At 40.1% G+C, this 17,386-nt stretch overlaps 1 protein-coding gene across 1 annotated transcript; it reads right to left on the bottom strand.

The window, feature by feature from the left end:
• Positions 1 to 3,824: 3,824 nt before the first annotated feature.
• LOC137273460 (flavin-containing monooxygenase 5-like) lies at positions 3,825 to 16,294 on the bottom strand. The gene is made up of 5 exons (XM_067806159.1): positions 15,924 to 16,294; positions 9,297 to 9,662; positions 8,293 to 8,847; positions 7,842 to 8,007; positions 3,825 to 5,894 (listed from the first exon to the last, which is right to left on the bottom strand). The coding sequence occupies exons 1-5, from the start codon at positions 16,179 to 16,181 to the stop codon at positions 5,638 to 5,640; spliced, it is 1,602 nt and encodes a 533-aa protein (XP_067662260.1). The 5' UTR covers positions 16,182 to 16,294; the 3' UTR covers positions 3,825 to 5,637.
• Between the last annotated feature and the right edge of the window lie 1,092 nt (positions 16,295 to 17,386).

Raw genomic sequence — 17,386 nt, 5'->3', positions numbered from 1 at the left:
ACAATTTGACCAGTCAATATGTACTATGCATTCCGTATCATCTACATTTGGGGGAGTACACGAGGAGAGTAGAGCTATGAAAATCACGGGTATTCAGAAATATACTCCTCACAAAAAACTAAGCAACAAGCCTCTTCAGTTAATTATGACCCATCCGATTAGGAGATCCCGTGTTATGTCTTTTTGATATTTGCACCGTGTGCAATTTAGTGATTCTCGGCGTTGATTGGTCTGTCGTAATTTCTACATTCTCATTGGATGACGGAACTACTTTCACACTACTATGTTCATTCGTAATATTTCATGGATTCATTGATAAATAGAACGTTCTGTAATCTCACTGATTTGGTCGGGAATTTCAAACAGAACAAACAAACAAAACAAAAACATACAAGATTTCGATTCTGATGTTAATTACATGCTTTACTTCATTAACAATATAGCCTCATCGACTTAAAACATGTTTTGTAATAGAAAAAAAGTTTATAATTGATACCATCGCCTCTTATAAACAAACATGGCAACCCAGTTAACGCCATCAAAGCCCCCAACTGCCATGCCTCAGAGTGTCATAAATGGCTTACTGCAAGATGAATTTTTGATCCCCAAATGGAAAACAAAGGTTTAGATAGGTTTGTTCCTGTTTCTGATCATGGCATCGATAACTTCTTGGCTGCTAACGAAAACGAAAACACAATGAAAAGGACAAAAATGGACATGAATCTTCTTCAAAGATTTCTCCGCGAGAGTCTGAATGATACATGACAACTTGAAGACATTGCCCCCTATTAACTGAACACTCTTCTATGCAACTTTTTCATATCAGCAAGGAAATCGGATGGTTCGGAGTATGAACCGTCTGCCCTTCGGGGAATGAAAGGTAACGCTGAACGCTATTTGAAGCGTCAGGGTTACTCGCACGTGTTAGCTGAATCAATGCATTTTCTGAAAGTGAGAGAGGTATTGAAATCAAACCTCCAGTCATTAGAAAAACAAGGGAAACGAAACCTACCATTCTGTGCTGATCCTGTATCTGACATTGAATTACAGAAACTCCGTGCATGTGTCCAACTAGGCACTAGCACGCCAGATTCCATTTTAAACACATTTTATTTTGGCTTGAGATCTGTGATCCCGCACAGGCGTATGCAGTGGGGTGATGTAACACTAAAAGTTGATTCAGAGAACCGTGAATATCAACAGTATATCGAACGGCAGTCAAAAACCCGTCAGGCTGACCAGTCTCGCGATCTTTCTTCTAAAGCATGGGCAGAACCTGGGGATCCCTGTTGTCCTGTCGCTATTTACAAGTCGTACCGTGACTTGAGGCCACTAAACTTGACCATCCATTGTATTTGGCTACAAACACCCACTTTGGGGTACGAACCGAGAATACTTGGTTTAAACGGCAAGCGGTTGGCAGAAATAAACTGGGATCCCACATGAAAACGATGGCAAGTTAGACAGGACTTTATATTGTCCTCACAAAGATGACATAAAGATCTGTATGCATTTATAAATCTTCATTCCTCTTGTTGACAATGTTATCATAAATCACTATAAACAGAGGTGAAAGAACTGTGTATACTTATAGCTGTACAAACCCGGAGTATGGGCAACGTTGAACATGTACTTTCACTTGGAGCAGGCGACTAGAAGGGAGGTCACTCTAACATGACGGGTAATTAGTGAACTGAACATAGAGTGAATGAAGCGCTCGTAAAGGATAGCAATAAGACCATGAGGGGGGAGGTACAGCCACATCAGAATGGAACACAAAGGCATGTAATTAATGCATACAAAATAACTAAGTGATCCTAAGTGGGAACCACACCAATGACTAACGGTTGTATATATACACACACACACACACACACAAACACATATATATTTATATATGTGTGTGTGTGTGTGTGTAGCAGTGTTCACACACACACATATATATACATATACATACACACACACGTATATATATATGTGTGTGTGTGTGTGTAGCAGTGTTCACACACACACACATATATATATACATATACATACACACACACGTATATATATATGTGTGTGTGTGTAGCAGTGTTCACACACACACATATATATATATATATATATATATATATATATACATATACATACACAAACACATATATGTGTGTGTGTGTGTGTGTGTGTGTGTGTGAACACTGCTTATATATATACACACTCGCTCTATGGCCTGCCCAATCAATAATTATTGTATTGATTATGTGTATTTGATAGTAGCATACAATGTATTTATTATTACAGGGCCCTCTGTTGCGAGTTTACCAAAAAACCCTGACATCTACTGAAACCTATTTGCCTTTGTGGTATATCCAAAAGCACACCGGTTACACATGCACCCTCACTGGCGTACACCTACCTCCAGTCATTCCTCTGGTACAGCAAGTGGGTCCTAATCTCTTTTTTATGGATGATAATGCCCGTCCGTGATGAGAATGAGTTGTTAATGATATTGTTTAGATCAACAACGTCACACATGTGGACTGGCCTGCAAAGTCACTTGATCTTAATCCCATTGAACATGCTTGGGGCATTATTGGAAGTCGTATTTACGGTGTCCATGTTCACCCCTTGACTCAGGATGAACCTGAGCAGGCAGTACAGAGAACAGAACATTTCACAACAGCAACTTTAATGGCTCATTTGGTCAATGCAAAGACATGTAGAAACTTGCATTTATTTTCATGGTGATCAAGCGAGTTACTGAACACTGCTTCACTGTTCAAAACTGACCTGATTTTGCACGACTGTTTCACGGGTACATGCTTTTGATCATTTGTAAGTCTATTACTGCTCATTATCAGTTCATTTTCTCAATCGTATGTACATATATGCTTCATCTTTCTATTGTATCATTCCATGATTTGCAGTTTCAATAAATGAAAATGTATTGAGACTAAAATTTGTGTTGCTTAACTTTTGATGAGTAGTATACATGATGGAACGCGCAAATCTCTCTGCGTTATTCTCACACCTTCTGAGGCTGAACACTTAGTTTGCCTTACACATAAATGCCGTTTTCTGATTGGTTGAGTGCTCGTTTATTATTTTCAATGTACCCTGCTTACCAGCCAATAACATTTCTGTGTTCTATGGACCCCGCTTGGAATGCCGAACTCATTTGGTACTTCGTGGCAGTAATTCTTTACCTCGAATAACACTGAGTCACGTATAATGTACGGACATTACCGATGTTTACGAATGCAAATCGATGGAGAGGGAATAACGCGAAATTCGTTTTTCTTTTCATCTGCAAAATATACCGGTGGCTACAAAATGATTTTATACCTGATCCTGAAAACAATTCAAAATTAACATTGAAGTGCTGAGGAAGATAAATATGTTGTTCACTAGTCCGTCGCGGACCCATGGTGTGATATACCCTCGAGGCTTGTTTATGTTCCCGTAGCCCGAAGGGTACATCAACTCATATTTTCCCTCGTGACAAGTAAACAAGTTCTAATGTTGTTATCTAAATGATATTTGATTCTTTATATGTGATTTATGTTTAGTGTGTTTACTGACAAGGGGGAAAGAGTTACTTGGAGTACCATTCGGTGATTGCTGTTCCAACGTCAGAGCATATATAATCAAGAGGTTGTTAGAAAGAATATTACTTACTTATAATATTCCAGGTGTCGGTGGGGTAGGCTACAGGTAGAATGAGTACAATGTATGAAGCCCATTTCTGGTGTTCCCCGCCGTGTTATTGCAATGATACTGTCAAATGCGACGTAAAACCATACTCACCCACTCACTCAGAATTAAGACAAACAAGGAATATGTTGAGTTCAAACTTCTTTTGTTGACTATACAATACATGACAGACAAGAATGGGGTGAGCGGAGTTCCAGCTCATCAGCATAAGCAGTGTAACGAATAATACTGCACCTCCAGTTTACTTAAACTGGCCCCCAGAGCGTCTCCTACGAGCTCCCCTCACCTGCTTGTGGTGGTCCCAACACGGGGAAAAAAGTCTTAATGTTTGGTTACAGAATGAATTCTAAAACATACATTCACAATATATGAAGTACATGTTGATGAGGAAGTAACAAGTAGCATAAATTCTGATTACAAACTGAAAATACAGAAACCAAACGTGATTTATATGAAGGCTGTATGATATTGATATTGATATACGATATTTATAGGCAGACAGCAAATCAACAACTGTTATCACGGATATACAATCTAGTGTCGACCCGTGAAAGCTGTAAACGATATTGATATTAAGCACCAGTATATAACAAACTCAGCAGATACATTGTTTAATCATTCAAATACAATAGACAGCATGTCACTTCAAGTGAAATTCATAAGAAAGTTTATTACTCGCACGTTGAAGATACTGCAGTGTAATATTTTCACTTCAGTATTACACTAGTGTAATACCGCTTGACCTATGACGTCAAAATGGTTCAAAGTTGTGACGTCACAATGCTAATGTTGATGTCGCGATTTTACTGGACCTTGCTTGACTTGAAAACTGAGAGTCCTCACACTGAAGGCAATTTCGCCGCAGTTTCTGTCAGTTCATGTTGGAGAGTAATAAACAGAATACCAAACTCGCTTCCGTGGAATACCATTTTCATTAAACTCGTTTAAGATTTAGTATCAAACTCGCTTTCGCTCGTTTGATACCAAATCATTAACTCGTTTAATAAAAATGGTATTACACGGAAGGTCGCTTAGTATCCTCTATTTATCCGCACTATAAATGTGAATGTTACCTCTATGTTATTTTACGGCCAGATTACTGTATAGAAGTCTGAATGTCAACACCTGTCTGTTGTATTTGCCATATTCCGAAGACTTTAAGGTCTAATGTTATGAGTGTCCATGTGTTATCAGTTGGCAGTTTGAACTGGATTAGGTTTGGCTGATGGAACCTGGATTGGTGTTGGTAGTTTGAACCTGGATTGGTGCTGGTTGACTGAACCTGGGTTGGAGTTGGTAGACTGAACTTGGATTGGTGGTGACAGTTTAAACCTGTATTGGTGTTGGCAGTTTGAATCTGTATTGGTGTTGGTAGTCTGAACCTGGATTCGTGTTGGCAGTTTAAACCTGGTTTGGTGGTGGTAGTTTGACCCTGGATTGGTGTTCAGTAGATTGACCCTGGATTGGTGTTGGTAGATTGAACCTGGATTGGTGTTGGCAGTTTATACGCTGTGTTGGCAGATTAAACATGGAGTAATCTTAGCAGATTAAACCTGGAGTAGTGCTGAGAGGAAACATCTGGATTAGTGCTGCCAGAATATATCAGAAGAATGTTCTCAAAACAACCTGAATCAGTGTTGCAAGAATATATCTGGAGTAATGTTGAAAGAAAAGAAACTTGAGTACAACTGACAAAAGTAACTCGAAGAATTTTGCCAGAATATACCTGGAGTACTGTTGACTGTATAAACCTGATGTGGGAAGCGTCAGAAGAAACATCAGTTAGCCATCAGCTGAAAGCTTTCTGTTGTCAAATGGAACAGTCTCCAACCTGACCTTGAATTCCAAAGAGAAGCATCTCATACCACCATCTGTGTAAAATATGTCAATCTTTCAATGGAAGACTACTTAACGACCAGTGAAAAGCTTACCATATGTCATTTAAAAGAATACTCGGTAAAGGATGGCAATCACCACCACTAACAGCACCAACGTAAGGAGTTTGTTGGACGACGGTGTCTGTGTTCCTTCAGGCAGAGGTTTGGTCTTAAAGGGGTACTCCATTCTGTATGTCTGGGTCATGATGGCGTCCCGAGCTCCCGACCACTTGCCCGGTCCCCTCAGACGGTATTGGTAGGGTGTGGTAGGGCCGAAAAAGCACTTGAGTCCAAGTTTCGGATCGGTGAGAAGTAGACGACCTGAGACAGAGAGTTTGAGTAACATATAGGGTGAGAAAAATGTCCATATAAGACCAATTCACTGTGTATAATAAGGATTCTGTAAACTGTAGTCAGTACTGCCTCCCACCATTGTTTCACAACGCACTCAATAAGACAGAACAAATGCCTGAGGTTTATTCCATATTCTCAAACATTTACCGGAGGATGGACGGACAGTTGTCTTAGACATTTAATCGGTGGAGGAGGGGGTAGTCCGTCCTTACAATTTGCTCAGGGATGATATTATGCTAACATCAGTCCTGTTCTGAGTAAGGAAAAAATCCAGTTCAACTGTGGAGACAATTTGTATTCAAATATGTATGACTGACATCCAACACATTTTGCCAGTTCGATCCAGACATTAAGGTAGTGACCCTGAATCGTGTGATGCAGGGATTTGACATATTTTGCTGCCATGTCAGCCTCTTTCTTGTCAGGTTTATTCTCAGACATTTGTTCACAGGATTTACAGCACGTATACTGAGCAAAACTGAAAACCTGGGATGAGGTTGTAAACATTACATTTAAGACAATGCTTTTATTTGTATGTTATGCATCAAAGTAAAACAACAACAACGACGACTAAAAGAATCTCGCTGGAACAACGAAAACGTTCATGGTGTCAAGTTATCGTCCAATATGAAGTTTACTGCGTGGAGAACAATTCAGTTGGATGTCTCCAGTAACGGCAGTGACCTCCTCTTGCGTCTCTTCAGCTACACAATTCTCCTAATGGATCTTAGAACGTTACTGAACACACCACGATGAGGACGTGACCATTGCTCAACAAGGTGACACTGAAGATCTGTGGGGGATTGACTTGCTAATGAATACATCGACCCAGCCCGTCTCAGATGTGCTAGATATTACTGAAGTTGGGGATACGCGACGGTAAGTCAAGAATTCGATTATCGGTATTTCGTAGACAATTCTGTGTACGAATTGCCGTACTTTTTGAAACGTCAGTCCTGGGCCATATCTACGCATGAATGGAAGCGGGACAGGTTGCAAAATCCCAGTACTGCACAGCAAGTAAGTTCCCCTGAACTACTGCAAAGGGAGACAACCGACCCCCATACCATTATGTTGAAGTCACCAAACCAGTCCATTTCACGGTCTTAAACTTGAGCTGACGTTCACACCTTGCCTGCGGGCAGATCTCAATGTGAATAGACTGTCTGACTGAGTTTAGTTTTACGCCGCTTTTAGCAACATTCCAGCAACATCACACCGAGCGACACCAGAAACAGGCTCAAACGTTGTACCCCTGTGGGTAATTGTATCGGGGTCTTCGGCGCGTCAAGCGAACGCTTTAACCACTAGGCTACTTCAACTCCCCCGGTGTGAATAGAGATTCGTCACTGAAGGCAAGTAAGACAGTTCCAGTTTGGTACACCCTCATCCTAAGATTTAAAAATTCTTTGTTGTGACCAATAAAAGCCCTTGCAACAGCGACCACAGACTGACTAGCATCAAGCCTCCCTACAGCACGTTGACGTTCTTGATTTGAAAGGCGTGGCTTTTCCAAAATAAAGATTAAGATAAATTTGGTTTGTTTTCCAGCTCACATGCAAAATGTGTTCAGTAATAGCAAACGTACAACTCACTCAAGAATTTGCTTGTCACACGTGCATTTCGATTTTTTTATCTCTACAGACTACGAAGTAAGATTTGCACCTGAACTTACACTTTTCACTATTGTTTAATATACAACGTACTTGTAAATGTATTTGATCAAACAGAAATAGAAAAATGTCGAAATCTATAGTGTCCAGTTTTCAGTTTAGCTGAGTATAGTTTTTAGACATTTAAACAGGAGTGAAAGTTGATGACACGAAACTTGGGTATGAGATGACATGAGATAATTAAACATACGTCTCTGGAATAAGCTCCCCTTCTACTAAGGGGAGATAATTCACCATTTACCTATATTTGGTCTACATCCCACAAGTTCTGACAGTTCGTCCATGAAGTCGACGTAGTCGACCTGGATGGTGTGACGCTGAGACTCGACATATCTCGCTGCCATGTTTGCCTCTTTCTTTCTAATGTCCGCCCACATCTCGTACTTTGACGGGAGACTGCATATGCCCTGGTGAACACAGATCATGAGAAGTGGAATGTGTTGGGGTGCACATTAAAGCCTATTCTATGGAAATGGTTTTGTCGCCTGTATCTGCACACAATAAAGTGTCGGTGTCGTAGAAAAAGGAATAAGGTGCAGACTCCGGCAAACACCAAACACACAAAAATTCTCGAGACAGTGGCTAAGGATAGGGTTGGTTGTACATTTACAGAATCGGATCAGGTTTGTCAATATATTTTCCGATATAAACGTGTTCCAAATACGGAGCCAGTGAAAAAGAAAACTACTTACTTTGAACACTCTGGTTGCTAGGCGACACTGCAATTCTGCGAGGGGCATGATGGCGCCGAGAGGCTGGAAACAACCAATCACCACCAATGTCTGTTTAGGTAAGTCAGGTGGAAACATATATTTGAACATGTTAACCCTATTCTTCTGAACATCGATCACAGACTTGTCAATAAACGGGAAGCCGAAGATATACCCTGTAGCCAGTATGATAACGTCGATATCATCTTCCACCGTCCCGTCAACAAACTCCACGCCCGTCTTGGTGAACCTCTTGATGTCAGCCTTGATCTTTAAAGAGCCAGTTGCGATTCTGTTGGGCATCTCATCGTTTACTGTAGGATGTTGAGCAAACACCGAGTGTTTAGGCATCAAGGAGTACAACTCGTGGTCGAAGCGTTTGTTGAGAGCTTTCTTTAGTATGTTGCTCAGTGTTTCTTCAGGCATGGCGTGTCGAATTGTATTGAACCAACGCGTGTTCAGAAGAAAATCGCCTGGGATACCTTTAGTCGCAATTCTGTTGAGCACCCAGGTACCACGCCTCGTACTCAGAAACACCTGTTTACAGAAGAATCTAGTCTTCATTCAATATATTTGAACTTACACAAACATATTTCAGTTGTATGGCGGATGCATATACAAATCGGGACAGGACCAGACAATACAATGATTTTGAGCATCCATGCTGCCGAGGTAATGGACACGCTAATAAAGATATCATGAACTCTCTCTTCTGTGTTGCATTAAGTAATTTAAGGACAGGATTGACGATTTCATTTCGTCAATACTGAGCATGTGTTTTTAATGTTGCACTCTGCACTATAGAGTGCAGATTAAGATTAGAAATTGGCTGTGTAAACTCATTAAGGCTGTGTAAACTCAGAACCAGACAGGCGTGTAACCACCATTCAGGATGTTTGTTACAGGACACAGCCTGGTTATTGAATTAACATTAACTCTCACTAGATAAAGTCTAATAAAAAGGTTTCAATATCATCGACACTTACCTGCCCCATCCTGCTCAGCTCCACAGCGACGTCCCCGCCTGAGTTACCGACCCCGATAACCACTATCCTCTTTCCAACGTACCCGATCCAGTCTTTGTAGTCGTGAGAGTGAAGGATCTTCCCCTGAAAGTCTTCTTGACCTGTGAAGTACGGTACGTTCTTGCTGGCATGATGACCAGTGCACACCATCACTGCGTCAAACACCTGCGTCTCGTCACTTCCGGTCTTATGATCTCTGATCTGCAGATCCCATCTTCCGGTCTGCTCGTAGTCACTCGACTTCTTGACGGACAGGATCTCTTTGTTGTATTGGATGTGTTTTGTCAGGTTGAAGGCATCTGCATACATCTTGAAGTACTGCCATACCTGGAGTCAGAAATCGTTTGACGTGGGAATAAAGTCATGAGGACCTGCGTATCACTCTCTAGTAGTCCTCAAGAAATGGTTCGCATTTCGGGAAAGCTACACTAATCTCTGGTGCCATTTCCATGACGTCACGGTCTTAAGTTCCCCTCTCTTGGTGTTCAAGAAAATCTTATCAATCAATCTAAGCTTGAGTATAGGAAAATAAAATGGTCAAGGGGAGACTTCTAATGGACATAAGAACATTTTGAGGTGTTGTATTGGCATGTTAGTAAATTCTCCAATGTTGAATTTCTGACAAAAACTACTTTGTCGATTGGGTTAGGTACACTGCTGATTGGTCCGTTAGCCAAAACAGGGTAGCAGATGGGCGGGTGATATGGTTGGGTAGCAAATGAGCCTCACTAATGACAAGACAAGACAAGACAAGACAAGACAAGACAAGACAAGACAAGACAAGACAAGACAAGACAAGACAAGACAATCGTTCAGTGTATTTTAGGCCACCGGCCCTTATACAAGAGAGTTGCATACAGCATTGTGATACATTTTGTAGGGATATACATTAGGACATGACTAATTGTAAGTGTTCGTTACGACGAATAAATACATACTTAACATAGACAGCTAGGTTACGGAGGGTGGATTCATTATTAGTTGTTAATACTAGTAAAGGCTGTCAGTGATGGTATCGATAGACTCTGGGATATACTGGTAACGTAAATCTTTACGAAACGGACAATCAAGGGTAAAATGTACTTCATCTTCAACTGAAGAATTGCATAAAGGACAAATTCTTTCAGATTTTCGGATGGACAGTTTTCTACCTCTGTTTACCATGAAGTCCAACAAGCCTGTCCTGTATTTGGCAAATATGTCTCTGTTACAGTAACTCTTAAACGTTAGTTTAGATAAATACAATTCAGGTTGTATTAGAGGTTTAAATGTTCTATGTAATTCATAACGAGAGCTACTTTCTAGAGTGAAATGTCATTCCTGATGAAACACATTTACCGCTCGATTACTAAAAACATAAAGACATCCCCAACACCTTGGCTTATCCATACCAGACCATACCCATGAGAAAACAGAACATTTCTTATATGTGATGCCCACGATGTTTTATCCATATTATCTAGATGAACCATCAGATTACATGATATTTTTGATAGACGACTTTCAGGCATTATCAGAATTTCAAACCAGTATTTAAGGCATCGTATTTGTGAATAAATATATATGGGGTGTCTCCCGCATTCACCGTAAACCATACAATTTGGTGTGGCGGGTCCAACACATAAAAACTTTTGCAAGCCATAAGGTGCAATCTCTCCAAGTAATCGTAGTGTTGAAATCCCCACACTTTCGATCCAAATAATAAAATGGATTGTATCTGGGCATCAAATGGTTTGACAAATATATTTGGAGTAACCGTTTACATTCCTGGGAGATAGATAAAATTGAAATCGTAGCTTTCTTTGCACGTCGAACCAAGTCATGGACACAACATTTTAAATTCATCGTATGCGAAAAGATTATTCCCAACTATTTATATTGATTGACAACAGCAACAGGTTTTCCGTGAAAAAAACAACATTCTCCTCGGATGCTACAACACCACCCCTTCTAAATATGACTATGTTTGTTTGGTCTAAATTAACAGATAGTTTCTAGTTTGCAGAATAACTTTCCGATATCAAGATGACATCATCTGCAAATAGAAGCGTACAGAGTTCTATCATATCTGGAAACAACTGCACACCATGTTCACCATTTTGCATAACATCATTATAAAATTCGTTTATGAAAAACGAGAACAAAATCGAACTTACAATGCATCCTTGCCGTAGTCCCAATGGACAGTCAAAATAATCTGTTACATCAGAGCCACATCGCACACAGGATTTTCATTTGAATACACTACTTTTAACATGCTATACATTTTCCCACCTAACCCGGCATTACGTAAGCAATGCCATAGTTTCTTTCTATCTACAGAATTGAAAGCTTTCTTAAAATCGACAAAAGCTACATACATTTTGTGTTTTCGACGGGATAAGCATTTCTGAATCAGTGCATACAAAGTAAAAATATGATCAGTTGTGGAGTATTGCATACGAAACCGAGCTTGAGTCTCAGGAATCTTGTCCCTCATGTGTGTGTCCATTTGGACAGTCGGCTATTTAGTATAGAAGTGAAGACTTTTCCGAGAATACTCATAAGAGATATCGCCATATAATTATCGGGATTATTAAAGTCACCTTTCTTGACAATAATAGAAGACTTTGGGGAAATACTCCTTTTGCGAACAAACTATTAAAGCATGTATTGAGTAAATGGAAGAATTTCTGTAACAGAACGTTTAAGCATTTCAATCATGATACCATCAGGACCAGCTGCTTTTCCACATTTTAGTTGGGAAATGCATTTGTGATTTCATCATCCGATATAGGCGAATCTAGAACAAATTCATCTACTTCATCATAGCGCCCATTAAACTCATCCGAGATTTCTAAAATTTCTTGGTTGGGGTGAGACTGATCGAGCTCTGCATCATTTGAGAGAGCAGTCCTGAAATGGATGAGCCACTCAGTTTTGGAAACTGAATTTTGTTGAGAGCGTTTAGTTTTGATATGTCAAATTTCTTTCCAGAATTTAGACTGACAATGCATAGAAGTACTTAGTCTGTTTAGTTTATTACATTTGAGTTCATGCTTAAAGTTCCTGTAACATTTCTTATACCTGTTTCGCTCTTTACAATATGTACGTATGTGACTATCAGTGCGCTGACGTCGAAACTTTCTTAAGGCTCTACGTGCATTTCTCTTGGCCAATTTACATTCTCTGCTAACTGGACAGTTTAACAGCAGGACAATAGAATGTGCCGTATCCATCTAACCAGTTCGCATCTAAATTCTCAACAAATGTCTCTACTAGGCATACAACTTTGAATTTCCTGAGATAGTCAGTGAAGTCTGAATCTATGACTTTACTTTTCAAACCATTTACATTCCAGCACAGGAAAGTGAAATGTTCGTCTGTATTGCTTCGCACGATGCACCGTCACGACTGTGTGCGGTGGTAGACGAGAAGGGTCCCTGTGGAGATTGTTCCGGGCTTTGGCCACACCGCTAGGCACTTGCACCTTGAGCAGTAGCATCATTACGGTTCTGACTCCGTGTTGGGATCCACCTACCAGTGCTACGTGAAGTATCACGCTGATCCGAGGCTGCTGGAACACTACCTGCCTCACCAATGAAACCTGCCATCACTATAACCAAGTGAATATAAGTCACGGTTTTCGTTTCGACTGTAATATATGAACTGCAGATCTTACTGCTACTGCTACGACTAGAGTACACCACTCTCGCTCTTCCCTTAATCGTTTATATTTATCAGTTCAAATGGGAGGAAATGGTTTGATTCATTTCTACATTTTATTGTGCATTTTTGCATATTTTTCTTTGTCTGATGATCCTCTCCCACATCATGTCAAAACTCTTTATGAAGACAAAGCAGTCCAGAGGTATCTAAGACACCAAGGATATTATTGGACAGAATATCAGTGTCAATGTTGACTTAGTTCTGTACTGCTGGAGGTGCAGTGTCAGCCAAGCACAGTGCCATATCAAGTTGACACAAACTCAATTTTGAAATGGAATGCTCTCTGAACGACGGCTTCACCGAGTTCAGATGCAGGGTGTTGAAAGGAGCATCCCTGCTGAGTATTTGGCTTAGATGGTGTTTGCTGACCTGAAAAGTGAAACAGAAGGTTTTTCTTTGCCGGCCTTGTGATTTTGTCAATGTGTGATTTTGCGTGAAATTGTAAATATGAAATATAGATTGTGTAATGAATACACTGAGACTGGCTAACAACGTTTGAGTCTATGTCAAGAATCGTCTGATGATGTACCCCTTTCTGTGGAATTCAAATATTCCCTGAACTAAACGTACATCATCCATTCAGTGCTAGTCCCCATACTGGTTTACTACTACAGACCTACAAGGAGCAAACCGCCTTTCAACTTCCCCTGGTGATCCCAAACCCCGCATATTATACATGGGACTTGCTGCAATAGAAGACATAAATCCTGGCCAAAGAATATTTTGGTGAAACCTTATAGAACACACCGCTTGAGTATGCAAAAGCGCCAGGATGACCTGACAATCAATGCATAAATGGCAAATCGCTTGGGCACTGGGAAAATATGCTATTGAAAAGTAGAGGAACTTCACACGGCTTTTAAAAAAAGAAACCCGGCTTTAATGCTGAGAATAAAGGACCACAGGAAATGTGGATTTATTAAGCGTGCCAAAGGTGTTGGGAAGAATCTGAAATTTAAGGTTGATTTTGTTGATGGCGATGTACTGCTTGGCGGTACAGTCTTGGGAGTAAACAAGGTGAAGTCAATCACCAAGTCTGCCTGAGTCGGTCATTTGTGTATAGGCTTTCTTGAGAAGCCATTTCATGCAGTGTGTGGAACAGAATAGCAATCAAACTAACTAATTCAACCGAATGAAATCAGTTGGCCTTAAAAGTGATAGAAGGGGCTTCCGTGTATCTGCTCAGGACCAGATACTTCTCACTTGCAATCGCCAAAATGTGATTCTTAATGAAAATATCAACACGAAATGACGACTATGCAATGAATGCATTGTGGCTGTCATTGGACATACTCTTTAGGCACTAGCAGCATATTAAATGGCCTGATGACATGGTTGGTTGCTTCTATCCACGGCCCTTAACATGTCCAGGACATCGTGGAACATGATGCTTATAAACTGCTTTGGAACAGGTCCATATACAGACAAAGATACGTTTTCTTCTACAGGCCCACATGCCGACAAAAATCACTTCTTTCTTACCAATGTAACATTGTCCTTTAATAAATCTGTTCATGTTACGTTTTCTGTCCCTTTTGAAAGCAATGTAGTTTTCAAAGTGTTTCCCCTGCATTCCATGAATCAGTTCCCTAATGTTCTCGGTGCCCTAAAATTGCTACTTCGTGATCTCTTGCCTCAGATCAAGAGGGTTTCTAAGTTCTCCATCGGGAACACAGCTCTTCTGCTAAAAGACTACAAGAACTGTGGTGGGTAAATATATTTTAATATACTGGACAAAATAAGTAGAGATATTGAATTTTGATGACTGATATTTTATCAGTATGTCAATGAATAAATACGTAATTATTCATAATTTCAAATTGTCCCTAACTATTTTTGTCCAGTATAATAATAGTCATGTATTGCAGGGGTGATCATCATTTGATGCAGGGCGATGTGACATGATTTTAAACCTACATTACGAAGTGCATGCTCATGCATGAGTAGGTCGTTTTGTACGACTCAAAACCAGTTCACTTTTTGTATCATCTTCGTCTACAGTGTCAGGCATGTTTACAAGGAACGTTTAGTGGGCGTTGGTATAAAGATATTAGTTGTTTTATCCCCACACTGAGAGAAAGGAAGACAGCTACACAGGCATGCATGCAGGTACATGTACAGGGCTCATTGCAAGGAACGTGATTGTAGCTGCACCAGGGGCACGTTGCCATAAAACAAATTGCACCAAAGAAGGCCACGCTGCAACCTGTCCCCATAAAATTATCCAAATTAGGGAAATTTTGTATGCGTTCTGAAATAATTCAAAACAAAAAATACTTTGTTAAATCAAATCACAACCAAGAACAAACCAATTTAAAGAGTCGGAGAAGAAATGGAGAAGAGAAAAGATTACCTTGTGTCCTACGTAGTCATTGGGGTGGACTGACCAGAAAATATGACCATAACCGTGAGCAACGATTGACGATATAGGACGTAAACAAAACTAGTATATTCTCAGGCCACTACCATTAGGAGTACAAAGTCCTTTCAAAAACAAATGTACACACAAAACACATAAAACACACGCACGCACACACACAGACACAGACACTCACACACACACACGCACACACACACACACACACACACACACACACACACATTAATGTATTTACCTTTCTGATTATGACTAAGGTTTGAGATCAGTTGCAACAATATTGATATAAGCTATAAAGGCGAACAAATTCTGCAGCAAAAGAGGTTGATGTCAATCAGTGTTTGGAGACATATTGAGCTACAGTAACTACTTACAAGTTGCATAAAATTCAGTCAATAATAAATAATAGGAGTTTCGGTGGAATCGATTGCAGAAAGTAAATTAAACTAAATTTACAACCCATATAGGACCCCAAACAGCGGCCGAAAAGAACAATACGTTACCTCGGTGTTATGCATGAAATTGGGGGACTCTTTGGGTATAGGGAAGTCGCTGAAACACATTAACTCCTTGCTTGTGTTGATGACAGTTGACTTCATCACACACGCTTGATCCTCCCGGACTTTTTCCGTGAAATTCCATAATCCCCCGATTTCGTCAGTTCGCTCAAAACAAAACGGCTCCAGGTTTTCGTCTAAACAACATTTCATAGCAGTGAGACCGCTGCACCCGGCCCCGATGATCGCCACACGCTTGGCCATATTGAAAGCTGCCAAGAATATGACGAGAACGCAAATAGCGCAGCGCAGTCTAACCTTTTATATCACGCTGTGTCAACAATGTGTACTTGCAGTTAGGCACGCAGACTACCAAATGTCAAACCTTCAAATGTCAAACTATTTTGGCAACAGAGTGGACATCTGCTGCAGTCTACACAAGTGGCTGAATATTTTCTGCACCAATTTGATATTTAGATTGTCATGCTTACTACGACAATCAACATGGCAAAGTCATTGTGCCTAACATCAAGACGAGAATAATATTGTATCGTATTTTGTGTTTTGAACCTTGAGCCTTACTTTTAATGCAATCGCCAAAATGTGATTCTTAAAGAAAATATCAACACGAAATGACGACTATGCAATGAATGCATTGTGGCTGTCATTGGACATACTCTTTACTAAAAATAGGCACCAGCAGCATATTAAATGGCCTGATGACATGGTTGGTTGCTTCTATCCACGACCCTTAACATGTCCAGGACATCGTGGAACATGATGCTTATAAACTGCTTTGGAACAGGTCCATATACAGACAAAGATACGTTTTCTTCTACAGGCCCACATGCCGACAAAAATCACTTCTTTCTTACCAATGTAACATTGTCCTTTAATAAATCTGTTCATGTTACGTTTTCTGTCCCTTTTGAAAGCAATGTAGTTTTCAAAGTGTTTCCCCTGCATTCCATGAATCAGTTCCCTAATGTTCTCGATGCCCTAAAATTGCTACTTCGTGATCTCTTGCCTCAGATCAAGAGGGTTTCTAAGTTCTCTATCGGGAACACAGCTCTTCTGCTAAAAGACTACAAGAACTGTGGTGGGTAAATATATTTTAATATACTGGACAAAATAAGTAGGGATATTGAATTTTGATGACTGATATTTTATCAGTATGTCAATGAATAAATACATAATTATTAATAATTTCAAAAGTTACATATGTCCCTAACTATTTTAACTAGCTTGGCCATATTGAAAGATGCCAAGAATATGACGAGAACGCAAATAGCGCAGAGCAGTCTAACCTTTTATATCACGCTGTGTCAACAATGTGTACTTGCAGTTAGGCACGCAGACTACCAAATGTCAAACCTTCAAATGTCAAACAATTTTGGCAACAGAGTGGACGTCTGCTGCAGTCTACACAAGTGGCTGAATATTTTCTGCACCAATTTGATATTTAGATT

The sequence above is a fragment of the Haliotis asinina genome, chromosome 2 (genome assembly GCF_037392515.1).
Source record: "Haliotis asinina isolate JCU_RB_2024 chromosome 2, JCU_Hal_asi_v2, whole genome shotgun sequence".
NCBI classification, from domain to species: Eukaryota; Metazoa; Mollusca; class Gastropoda; order Lepetellida; family Haliotidae; genus Haliotis; species Haliotis asinina.
This window is presented reverse-complemented; position numbering and strand designations above follow the sequence as displayed.